A 13395-nucleotide genomic window follows, 5' to 3' on the forward strand; every position below is an offset into this window, starting at 1 on the left:
GGTTTCGGTCCTTTCGGGGCGCGGGCAGGTCCCAATTCTCCTCGTCCAAAAGGTCTCAGAAAGAACAAAGGAACTCTGATGCATGGCGGTCTAAGTCACGTCCTAAAAAGGCCATTGGGAGCACCGCTAACAAAGCGGCTGCCTCATGACTTTCTACCTCCTCTAGTAGCATCCTCGGTCGGTGGCAGGCTCTCCCGCTTTTGCGACACCTGGCTGCCACAAATAAAAGACCGCTGGGTGAGAGACATTCTCTCTCACGGTTACAAGATAGAGTTCATCTCTCGTCCCCCGACTCGATTCTTCCGGTCCTCTCCGCCTCCCGAGCGAGCCGAGGCTCTTCGGCAGGCGCTGGGCACCCTGAAGGCAGAAGGAGTGGTGGTCCCTGTTCCTCTTCAGCAACAGGGCCACGGTTTTTACTCCAACTTGTTTGTGGTCCCAAAGAAGGACGGGTCCTTCCGTCCTGTCCTGGACCTGAAACTTCTCAACAAACACGTAAAGACCAGGCGGTTCCGGATGGAATCCCTCCGTTCCGTCATCGCCTCAATGTCCCAGGGAGATTTCCTTGCATCGATCGATATCAAAGATGCTTATCTCCACGTTCCGATTGCCCCAGAGCACCAACGCTTCTTGCGCTTCGCCATGGAAAACGAACACCTGCAGTTCGTGGCACTACCATTCGGCCTGGCAACAGCCCCACGGGTTTTCACCAAGGTTATGGCTACTGTAGTAGCGGTCCTCCATTCTCAGGGTCATTCTGTGATCCCGTACTTGGACGATCTGTTGATCAAGGCACCCTCTCAAGAGGCATGCCAACACAGCCTCGACGTTACCCTGGAGACTCTCCAGAGTTTCGGGTGGATCATCAATTTTCCAAAGTCAAATCTGACACCGGCCCAATCGCTGACGTACCTTGGCATGGAGTTTCATACCCTCTCAGCGATAGTGAAGCTTCCGCTGATCAAACAGCAGTCACTTCAGAAAGGGGTACAGTCTCTCCTTCAAGGCCAGTCACACCCCTTGAGGCGCCTCATGCACTTCTTGGGGAAGATGGTGGCAGCAATGGAAGCAGTCCCTTTCGCGCAGTTTCACCTGCGTCCCCTTCAATGGGACATCCTACGCAAATGGGACAGGAAGCCGACGTCCCTCGACAGGACCGTCTCCCTCTCTCAGGCGACCAAAGCCTCCCTTCGGTGGTGGCTTCTTCCCACTTCATTATCGAAGGGGAAATCCTTCCTTCCCCCATCCTGGGAAGTAGTCACGACAGACGCGAGTCTGTCAGGATGGGGAGCGGTTTTTCTCCACCACAGGACTCAGGGTACGTGGACCCGGCAAGAGTCCTCGCTTCAGATCAATGTTCTGGAAATTCGGGCAGTGTATCTTGCCCTGAAAGCGTTCCAGCAGTGGCTGGCAGGCAAGCAGATCCGAATTCAGTCGGACAATTCCACAGCGGTGGCATACATCAATCACCAAGGCGGCACACGCAGTCGTCAAGCCTTCCAGGAAGTCCGGCGGATCTTGATGTGGGTGGAAGCCACGTCCTCCACCATATCCGCAGTTCACATCCCAGGCGTGGAAAACTGGGAAGCAGATTATCTCAGTCGCCAGGGCATGGACGCAGGGGAATGGTCCCTTCACCCGGACGTGTTTCAGGAGATCTGTTGCCGCTGGGGGGTGCCGGACGTCGACCTCATGGCGTCCCGGCACAACAACAAGGTACCAATGTTCATGGCACGGTCTCAAGACCCCAGAGCTCTGGCGGCAGACGCCTTAGTTCAGGATTGGTCGCAGTTTCAGCTCCCGTATGTGTTTCCTCCGCTGGCACTGTTGCCCAGAGTGTTACGCAAGATCAGGGCCGACTGCCGCCGCGCCATCCTCGTCGCTCCAGACTGGCCGAGGAGGTCGTGGTACCCGGATCTGTGGCATCTCACGGTCGGCCAACCGTGGGCACTACCAGACCGAACAGACTTGCTGTCTCAAGGGCCGTTTTTCCATCTGAATTCTGCGGCCCTCAACCTGACTGCGTGGCCATTGAGTCCTGGATCCTAGCATCTTCAGGATTATCTCAGGATGTCATTGCCACTATGAGACAGGCTAGGAAACCAACGTCCGCCAAGATCTATCACAGGACGTGGAAAATTTTTCTGTCATGGTGCTCTGCTCAGGGTTTTTCTCCCTGGCCATTTGCATTACCTACTTTTCTGTCCTTCCTTCAATCTGGACTGGAAAAGGGTTTGTCGCTCGGCTCCCTTAAGGGACAAGTTTCTGCGCTCTCGGTGTTTTTCCAGAAGCGCCTAGCTAGACTTCCACAGGTACGCACGTTCCTGCAGGGAGTTTGTCACATCGTTCTACCTTACAAGCGGCCGTTAGAACCCTGGGATCTGAACAGGGTGCTGATGGTTCTTCAGAAACCACCATTCGAGCCAATGAGAGATATCTCTCTCTCACGCCTTTCGCAGAAGGTGGTCTTCCTAGTAGCAGTCACCTCTCTTCGGAGAGTGTCTGAGCTAGCAGCGTTGTCATGCACAGCCCCTTTTCTGGTGTTTCACCAGGACAAGGTGGTTCTACGTCCGGTTCCGGAATTTCTCCCTAAGGTTGTATCCCCCTTTCATCTCAATCAGGATATCTCCTTACCTTCTTTTTATCCTCATCCAGTTCACCAATGTGAAAAGGATTTGCACTTGTTAGATCTGGTGAGAGCACTCAGATTCTACATTTCTCGTACGGCGCCGCTCGGATGCACTCTTTGTCCTTGTCGCTGGCCAGCGTAAAGGGTCACAGGCTTCCAAATCAACCCTGGCTCGGTGGATCAAGGAGCCAATTATCGAAGCTTACCGTTCGGCTGGGCTTCCGGTTCCCTCAGGGCTGAAGGCCCATCCTACCAGAGCCGTGGGCGCGTCCTGGGCTTTGAGGCACCAGGCTACGGCTCAGCAGGTGTGTCAGGCGGCTACCTGGTCGAGCCTGCACACTTTCACGAAACACTATCAGGTGAATACCTATGCTGCGGCGGATGCCAGCCTAGGTAGACGAGTCCTTCAGGCGGCGGTTGCCCACCTGTAGGAAAGGGCCGTTTTACGGCTCTCTTACGAGGTATTATTTTACCCACCCAGGGACTGCTTTTGGACGTCCCAATTGTCTGGGTCTCCCAATAGAGCGAAAAAGAAGAAGGGAATTTTGTTTACTTACCGTAAATTCCTTTTCTTCTAGCTCTAATTGGGAGACCCAGCACCCGCCCCTGTTTTCTTCAGCGCTCTATTGGGAGACCCAGACGATTGGGGTATAGCTACTGCCCTCCGGAGGCCACACAAAGCACTACACTAAAAAGTGCAAGGCCCCTCCCCCTCTGGCTATACCCCCCCGTGGTATCACGGGTTCTCCAGTTTTAGCTTTGTGTGCGAAGGAGGTCAGACATCCACGCATAGCTCCACAGATTTTAGTCAGCAGTAGCTGCTGACTATTTCGGATGGAAGAAAAGAGGGCCCATATAGGGCCCCCAGCATGCTCCCTTCTCACCCCTGGATGGTGTTGTAAGGTTGAGGTACCTATTGCTGGTACGGAGGCTGGAGCCCACATGCTGCTTTCCTTCCACATCCCCCTGAGGGGCTCTGAGGAAGTGGGATCCTGCCGGCCTCAAAGCTCTGACGCCGGGCTCCATCCACAGACCCATTTGAACCTGCTGGATACGGAGCTGGAGTACCGTTCAGGGACATGGCCCTGCACCATTACAGGTACTCTGTGTCCCCGTACACACAGGCACAGCACACTCCAGACTTGCTGGGTGTGCTAGTGCGCCGGGGACAGTAAAGGGTTACAGTCACTGCAGCTTTGCTGAGTGACTTTGTGTTTTGGGAACTACCGCGCCGGACGCTCCGGGAGCGGCGGCGCGGCTGGGACTTGTAGTTCGCCGGGGACTGGGCGCCGACCGCGCTTTTACGGCGGCGGCGCTTATAACTCCAGTCCCCGGCTTCTGCGGCCTAGTGCCGCTTCGTTCCCGCCCCCTCCCTGTCACTCAGGGAAGGGGACAGGCGCTGAGCAATCAGCAGCGCCGAGGGCTGGAGCCTTTTTACATGCTCCAGCCCTCTCACTGCACTCTGTCGGACGCCGGATTCCCGCTCTGCCTTGGGGGCACGCCCACGGCCCGCCCCTACTCACACGAGCTGGGGAAGAAGCCGGCAGCCATTACTGCAGAGCTCGGGGCACCAAGGCAGGACAGTGGCGTTCATACACCCGCTTATAGGCGGGCGGTAAGGGCACACATAGTGCTGACCACAATATATATGCAGCGTATACATGTGTTGTTTTTAACTACATAGGTCGCTATATGCCCGCTTGGGGAGCGACACATCAGCAGCAGGAAAGCAGGTGTGCTAAAGCACAGGCTTTCTAGGCTGCTTGTTTTGCACGACTGAGGGGTTCATTTGTGTTTATGCTGATATGCTATACATTGCACTGTACAGTCGCTAGTCTTAGCTATATTCTTCTGGAATGGCTAGACTACAGCAGCAGAAAACCAAGGGTGCTGGGGCACAGGTTTTTTTCTATGCTGCTTGTATTGCATGGGCTGCAGTGTGCATTGGTACTTGTGCTTGTATGCTATACATTGCACTGTATGGTCACTCTTCTGGGCTATATTCCCCTAGATGACCAGTCTACAGCAGCAGAAGAGCAGAGGTGCCAGGGCACAGGCTTCTATGCTGCTTGGATTGCATGTGCTGCAGTGTTCATTTGTACTTGTGCTTGTATGCTATACATTGCACTGTATGGTCACTCTTCTGGGCTATATTCCCCTAGATGACTAGTATACAGCAGCAGAAGAGCAGGGGTGCCAGGGCACAGGCTTCTATGCTGCTTGTATTGCTTGTGCTGCAGTGGTCATTTGTACTTTATGCCTGTATGCTATACATTGCACTGTACGGTCACCAATCTTGGCTATATACTTCTAGATAGCTAGTCGGCAGCGGCAAAAAAGCAACACAGTTTTCAGTGCTGTTTTTACTACATGGGATGCTGTTCATGACACCGTCCCATTGTGTGCATGCTCCCCTGTAGCACGTCGTCTGCCGGGGTCTCTAGCACTTCGTCTGCCGGGGCTCTACTAGTTGTGGCCAAAGAAACCTCCTGTCAACCCTGTCCATGGACAGGGACGGAGTAGTCATAATATAGAGACTTGCACCCATGGGCAATCTACTTGAACAAACGGCAGCTCTTCAGGGCTTTGATACTGACATCGCTCTCAATCCGGATACACCGGGTGGTAACGCCATACGGAATGATCCTATACCGTCCACCAATGGAAGGTTGGATCTTTCTCCCTCAGCTCCCCCAGTGGAGATAGGAGACGAACAGGAGAAGTTCCTTTTCAGTGTCTCACGCAGATATTGAGTATTTTTCTGGCCACGCTGACTTCAGAGAAGCAGTCCAGGAACACCACGCTTACCAGATAAGCGTCTTCTCCAAACGTTTTTAGGATACACGTTATCCCTTTTTTCCCCTGACGTGGTCAGCGCTGGACCCAGGGTCCAAAGGTGGATTCTCCAATCTCCAGGCTTGCATATAGAGCCATAGTTGCACTGGAGATGGGGCTTCACTTCAAGATGCCATTCACAGACAGATGGACTCTGGTTGAAATCTGTCTAGGAGGCTATCGGCGTGTCGGTTGCTCCGGCATCCACAGCCGTATTGGCAACCTAACCTTTTCTGCTGTTCTTGCGCAGCTGACCTTGAGCAGGGACATCTGTACCGCAGAGGCGTCCGTAACCCCGCAATGTCTGCACTGCGACTTACCCTGTTAATGCTGTCCTAAAAGTACAGTCGAGGTTTCGGTCCTTCCCAAGCTCCGGCAGGTCCCAATTGTCCTCGTGCAAAAGGGCTACAAAACCTCAGACGGGCTCAGATTCCGGCCGGGCTCAATCTCGCCCAAGGAAGGCAGTCGGAGGAACCGCTACCAAGGCGGTCTCCTCAGGACTCTCAGCTCTCTCTCTCTCTCTCCGCATCCGCGGTTGATGGCAGACTCCCCCGCCTTTGGCGACATTTAGCTGCCACAGGTCACAGACCGGTGGGTGACGGACATTGTGCTCACGTGCACAGGACAGTGTTCTGTTCTCGTCCTCCGACTCCATTCTTCAGAACGGCCCCACCTCTCCACCGAGCAGATGCCCTGCTGCAGGCGGTGGACGCTCTAAGAGCAGAAGGAGTGGTGATCCCTGTCCCCCCTCAGGAACGAGGGCGAGGGTTTGTACTCCAATCTCTTTGTGGCTCCAAAAATGGACGGTTCCTTCCGTCCTGTTCTGGTTCTGAAACTGCTCAACGAGCATGCGAACGCCAGGCGGTTCCGGATGGGATCCCTCCGATCCGTCATTGCCTCAATGTCTCGAGGAGACTTCCTTGCCTCAACAGACATCAAAGATGCCTATCTCCACGTGCCAATTGCTACGGAGCACCAACGTTTTCTACGTTTTGTGATAGGAGACGAACATCTTCTGTTCGTAGCTCTGCCATTCAGTCTGGCGACAGCCCCACGGGTGGGCACCAAGGTCATGGCAGCAGTGGTAGCAGTCTTGCACTCTCACGGACACCCGGTGATTCCGTACTTGGACGATCTACTCGTCAAAGCAACCTCCCTCGAGGCATGCCAACGCAGCCTGAATGTTACGCTGGAGACTCTCCAGACTTTCGGGTGGATCATCAATTTGGCAAGGTCAAATCTGTCTCCGACTCAATCACTAACGTATCTCGGCATGGAGTTTCATACTCTATCAGCCATAGTGAAGCTTCCGCTGAACCAGCAGCGTTCACTGCGGACAGAGGTGCAGTCTCTCCTTCAAGGCCAGTCGCACCCCTTAAGGCGCCTCATGCACTTCCTAAGGAAGATGGTGGCAGCCATCGAGGCAGTTCTCTTTGCGCAGTTTCATCTGCGCCAACGGCAATGGGACATTCTCCGCCAATGGGATGGGCAGTCAACCTCCCTGGACGGGAAGTCTCCCTTTCCCTGACGGCCGAGGACTCTCTGCAATAGTGGCTTATTCCCACCTCATTGCCATAGCCCCCATCCTGGGCAGTGGTCACGACAGATACGAGTCTGTCAGGGTGGGGAGCAGTTTGTCTCCGCCACATGGCTCAGCGGACGTGGACTCAGCAGGAGTCCACCCTTCAGTTCGATGTGCTGGAAATCGGGGCAGGGTATCTTACCCTATTAGCTTTCCAAAAGTGGCTAGAAGGGAGCAGATCCGAATCCAGTCGGACATCTCCACAGCGGTGGCATACATCAACCACCAAGGAGGGACACGCAGTCAGCAGCCTTCCAGGAAGTCCGGCGAATCCTCATGTGGGTGGAGGACACAGCATCCACCATATCCGCAGTTCACATCCCGGGCGTAGAAAACTGGGAAGCAGGCTTCCTCAGTCGCCAGGGCATGGACGCGGGGGAATGGTCCCTTCACCCGGACGTGTTTCAGGAAATCTGTTGCCGCTGGGGGGGGGGGCCGGACGTCGACCTAATGGCGTCTCGGCACACCAACAAGGTCCCGGCATTTATGGCACGATCGCGCGATCACAGAGCTCTGGCGGCAGACGCCTTAGTGCAAGATTGGTCGCAGTTCCGGCTCACATATGTGTTTCCACCTCTGGCACTCTTGCCCAGAGTACTGCGCAAAAATCAGATCCGATTGCAGCCGCGTCATACTCGTCGCACCAGACTGGCCGAGGAGATCGTGGTACCCGGATCTGTGGCATCTCACGGTCGGCCGACCGGGGTCACTACCAGACCGACCAGACTTACTGTCTCAAGGGCCGTTTTCTCCATCGGAATTCTGCGGCCCTGAACCTGACTGTGTGGCTTGTGTGTCCTGGATCCTAGCGTCTTCAGGATTATCCCAAGGGGTCGTTGCCACCATGAGACAGGCTAGGAAGCCCACGTCTGCTAAGATCTACCACAGAACGTGGAAGGTTTTCTTAATCTGGTGCTCTACTCAGGGAGTGTCTCCCTGGCCATTTGCATTGCCTATCTTTCTTTCCTTCCTACAATAGGAGTTAGAAAAGGGCTTGTCGCTAGACTCCCTCAAAGGGCAAGTCTCAGCACTATCCGTGTTTTTTCAGAAGCGTCTAGCACGTCTTTCTAAGGTGCGCACGTTCCCGCAGGGGGTTTGTCATATCGTACCCCCGTACAAGCGGCCGTTGGATCCATGGGATCTGAACAGGGTTCTAGTTGCTCTCCAGAAGCCGCCTTTCGAGCCTCTGAAGGAAGTTTCCTTTTCTCGCCTGTCACAGAAGGTGGCGTTTCTCGTTGCGATCACATCGCTTCGGCGAGTGTCTGAGCTGGCAGCTCTGTCATCCAAGGCTCCCTTCCTGGTGTTTCACCAGGACAAGGTAGTGCTGCGCATCATTCCGGAGTTTCTCCCTAAGGTAGTATCCTCGTTTCATCTTAATCAGGATATCTCCTTACCGTCCTTTTGCACTCATCCGGTTCACCGGTATGAGAATGATTTACGTTTGCTAGATCTGGTGAGAGCACTCAGAATCTACATTTCACGCACGGCGCCCGTACGCCGTTCCGATGCCCTTGTCGCTGGTACGCGCAAGAGGTTGCAGGCTTCTAAAGCCACCCTGGCTCGATGGATCAAAGAACCAATTCTGGAAGCCTACCGTTTTGCAGGGCTTCCGGTTCTTTCAGGGCTGAAAGCCCATTCAACCAGAGCCGTGAGTGCGTCCTGGGCGCTACGACACCAGGCTTCGGCTCAACAGGTGTGCCAGGCAGCTACCTGGTCGAGTCTGCACACTTTCACCAAACATTATCAGGTGCATACCTATGCTTCGGCGGATGCCAGCTTAGGTAGAAGAGTCCTGCAGGCGGCAGTGACATCCCCGTAGGGGAGGGCTGTTTTGCAGCTCTAACATGAGGTATCTCTTTACCCACCCAGGGACAGCTTTTGGACGTCCCAATCGTCTGGGTCTCCCAATAGAGCGCTGAAGAAGAAGGGAATTTTGTTACTTACCGTAAATTCCTTTTCTTCTAGCTCTTATTGGGAGACCCAGCACCCGCCCTGTTGTCCTTCGGGATTTCTTGGTTGTTTGCGGGTACACATGTTGTTCATGTTGAACGGTTTTTCAGTTCTCCGACGTTATTCGGAGTTAATTTGTTTAAACCAGTTATTGGCTTCCTCCTTCTTGCTTTGGCACTAAAACTGGAGAACCCGTGATACCACGGGGGGGTATAGCCAGAGGGGGAGGGGCCTTGCACTTTTTAGTGTAGTGCTTTGTGTGGCCTCCGGAGGGCAGTAGCTATACCCCAATCGTCTGGGTCTCCCAATAAGAGCTAGAAGAAAAGGAATTTACGGTAAGTAACAAACTTCCCTTCTTTTTGTGTACACATGTTGTTCATGTTGAATGGTTTCAGTTCTCCGATGTTCCTTCGGATTGAAGTTACTTTAAACCAGTTTGTAATTATATTTCCTCCTTCTTGCTTTTGCACCAAAACTGAGGAGCCCGTGGGAGCACGGGGGGTGTATAGGCAGAAGGGGAGGGGCTTTACACTTTTAGTGTAATACTTTGTGCGGCCTCCGGAGGCATAGCCTATACACCCAATTGTCTGGGTCTCCCAATTGGAGCTAGAAGAAAAGGAATTTACGGTAAGTAAACAAAATTCCCTTCTTTCCACCAGGTGGCGCTATAGGTGGCTTCATTGCGTAGCGCATGGCTACTTTACTATACCTAGACACCACTTCTATGCCTATAGCTGCCGCCGTTCTCAAGTTAATGGCGGTGGACAGGATATGGGTGGACACACTGTATATAGGTGCGGTGTATACAGGAGATGGGTGGACACACTGTATATAGTTGCGGTGTATACAGGAGATGGGTGGCCACACTGTATATAGGTGCGGTGTATACAGGAGATGGGTGGCCACACTGTATATAGGTGCGGTGTATACAGGAGATGGGTGGCCACACTGTATATAGGTGCGGTGTATACAGTAGATGGGTGGACACGCTGTATATAGGTTCGGTGTATACAGGAGATGGGTGGACACACTGTATATAGGTGCGGTGTATACAGGATATGGGTGGACACACTGTATATAGGTGCGGTGTATACAGGATATGGGTGGACACACTGTATATAGGTGCGGTGTATACAGGATATGGGTGGCCACACTGTATATAGGTGCGGTGTATACAGGAGATGGGTGGCCACACTGTATATAGGTGCGGTGTATACAGGAGATGGGTGGCCACACTGTATATAGGTGCGGTGTATACAGGAGATGGGTGGACACACTGTATATAGGTGCGGTGTATACAGGAGATGGGTGGACACACTGTATATAGGTGCGGTGTATACAGGAGATGGGTGGCCACACTGTATATAGGTGCGGTGTATACAGGAGATGGGTGGACACACTGTATATAGGTGCGGTGTATACAGGAGATGGGTGGACACACTGTATATAGGTGCGGTGTATACAGGAGATGGGTGGACACACTGTATATAGGTGTGGTGTATACAGGAGATGGGTGGCCACACTGTATATAGGTGCGGTGTATACAGGAGATGGGTGGACGCACTGTATATAGGTGCGGTGTATACAGGAGATGGGTGGATGCACTGTATATAGGTGCGGTGTATACAGGAGATGGGTGGACACACTGTATATAGGTGCGGTGTATACAGGAGATGGGTGGACACACTGTATATAGGTGCGGTGTATACAGGAGATGGGTGGACGCACTGTATATAGGTCCGGTGTATACAGGAGATGGGTGGACGCACTGTATATAGGTGCGGTGTATACAGGAGATGGGTGGACACACTGTATATAGGTGCGGTGTATACAGGAGATGGGTGGACACACTGTATATAGGTGCGGTGTATACAGGAGATGGGTGGACACACTGTATATAGGTGCGGTGTATACAGGAGATGGGTGGACACGCTGTATATAGGTGCGGTGTATACAGGAGATGGGTGGACACACTGTATATAGGTGCGGTGTATACAGGAGATAGGTGGACACACTGTATATAGGTGCGGTGTATACAGGATATGGGTGGACACACTGTATATAGGTGCGGTGTATACAGGAGATGGGTGGACACACTGTATATAGGTGCGGTGTATACAGGAGATGGGTGGACACGCTCTGTATAGGTGCGGTGTATACAGGAGATGGGTGGACACGCTGTATATAGGTGCGGTGTATACAGGAGATGGGTGGACACGCTCTGTATAGGTGCGGTGTATACAGGAGATGGGTGGACACACTGTATATAGGTGCGGTGTATACAGGAGATGGGTGGACACGCTCTGTATAGGTGCGGTGTATACAGGAGATGGGTGGACACACTGTATATAGGTGCGGTGTATACAGGAGATGGGTGGACACACTGTATATAGGTGCGGTGTATACAGGAGATGGGTGGACACGCTCTGTATAGGTGCGGTGTATACAGGAGATGGGTGGACACGCTGTATATAGGTGCGGTGTATACAGGAGATGGGTGGACACGCTGTATATAGGTGCGGTGTATACAGGATATGGGTGGACACACTGTATATAGGTGCGGTGTATACAGGAGATGGGTGGACACGCTCTGTATAGGTGCGGTGTATACAGGAGATGGGTGGACACACTGTATATAGGTGCGGTGTATACAGGAGATGGGTGGACACACTGTATATAGGTGTGGTGTATACAGGAGATGGGTGGGCACGCTCTGTATAGGTGCGGTGTATACAGGAGATGGGTGGACACGCTGTATATAGGTGCGGTGTATACAGGATATGGGTGGACACACTGTATATAGGTGCGGTGTATACAGGAGATGGGTGGACACGCTCTGTATAGGTGCGGTGTATACAGTAGATGGGTGGACACACTGTATATAGGTGCGGTGTATACAGGAGATGGGTGGACACACTGTATATAGGTGCGGTGTATACAGGAGATGGGTGGACACGCTCTGTATAGGTGCGGTGTATACAGGAGATGGGTGGACACGCTGTATATAGGTGCGGTGTATACAGGAGATGGGTGGACGCACTGTATGAAGCTGGTGTTACATGATCGCAGGGCTGTGATGGTGACTGAGGCTCCTCTATGGCCCCTATGATCAGCACTGATCTATACATAGAGGACATGGAAGGCTTTGGTTATGACCGTTATGTGTAATATGGCACTATCTTCTCTCGCAGGCTGACCAGTGCACCGGATTACAAGGTTTCCTCATTTTCCACAGCTTTGGAGGCGGCACAGGCTCAGGATTTGCATCTCTTCTGATGGAGAGACTCTCTATAGATTATGGCAAGAAGTCCAAGCTTGAGTTTGCAATCTACCCAGCACCGCAAGTGTCCACAGCAGTGGTGGAGCCATACAACTCCATACTGACCACACACACCACGCTGGAGCATTCAGATTGCGCCTTTATGGTGGACAATGAGGCCATTTATGATATTTGTCGCCGAAACTTGGACATTGAACGTCCAACATACACAAATCTCAACCGTCTCATTGGGCAGATCGTGTCGTCCATCACTGCCTCGCTGAGGTTTGATGGGGCTTTAAATGTTGATCTCACCGAATTTCAGACAAACCTGGTTCCATATCCACGTATCCATTTCCCGCTGGTCACGTACGCGCCTGTCATCTCTGCAGAGAAGGCCTACCACGAGCAGCTGTCCGTGGCTGAAATAACCAATGCCTGCTTTGAGCCTGCAAACCAGATGGTGAAGTGTGACCCCCGCCACGGCAAATACATGGCCTGCTGCATGTTATACAGGGGGGACGTGGTCCCCAAGGATGTCAACGCCGCCATCGCAACCATTAAGACAAAACGCACTATTCAGTTTGTAGACTGGTGCCCAACAGGATTCAAGGTTAGTATTAGAAACCCACCCACACCGGCCTAAATGGAAAGTGTCATTACCAGTGCCGAGAATATTAGCACAGAATTAGATTGGTGGAAAAACCCATATAATAAAGTGAAGCCTATAGAAAAGATATACCATCACATGACTAGTGGGGTGCAGATTGTGAGATTGAAGCGGATCCTCACTAATTTTCCTACACATTGACATCTTAGCCCCTTCAGTCTCAGGATTGTGGGGGGTCCTAGAAGTATAACCCTACTGATAATAAAGTGATGGCATGTCCTTGCCAAGGAAAGGTCATCAATATACCAAGTCTGAAGACTCCATTAGGCCCTGTGCGCACACTGCGTTTTTACCCGCTTTTTCTTTGTCGCTCCATTGGGAGACCCAGACAATTGGGTGTATAGCTTCTGCCTCCGGAGGCCACACAAAGTATTACACTTTAAAAGTGTAACCCCTCCCCTCTGCCTATACACCCTCCCGTGCATCACGGGCTCCTCAGTTTTATGCTTTGTGTGGAAGGAGGCACACATCCA

At 52.7% G+C, this 13395-nt stretch overlaps 1 protein-coding gene across 1 annotated transcript in view; it reads left to right on the forward strand.

Annotated features, from left to right (window-relative positions):
* The window catches only part of LOC142259778 (tubulin alpha-3 chain-like), a 75702-nt gene that overhangs the window by 49780 nt on the left and 12527 nt on the right, over positions 1 to 13395 (forward strand). The window contains exon 4 of the mRNA XM_075331886.1: positions 12185 to 12865. Coding sequence (XP_075188001.1) covers positions 12185 to 12865 — 681 coding nt within the window. The remainder of the gene's footprint in view (positions 1 to 12184; positions 12866 to 13395) is intronic.

The sequence above is a fragment of the Anomaloglossus baeobatrachus genome (genome assembly GCF_048569485.1).
Source record: "Anomaloglossus baeobatrachus isolate aAnoBae1 chromosome 9 unlocalized genomic scaffold, aAnoBae1.hap1 SUPER_9_unloc_4, whole genome shotgun sequence".
NCBI lineage: Eukaryota > Metazoa > Chordata > Amphibia > Anura > Aromobatidae > Anomaloglossus > Anomaloglossus baeobatrachus.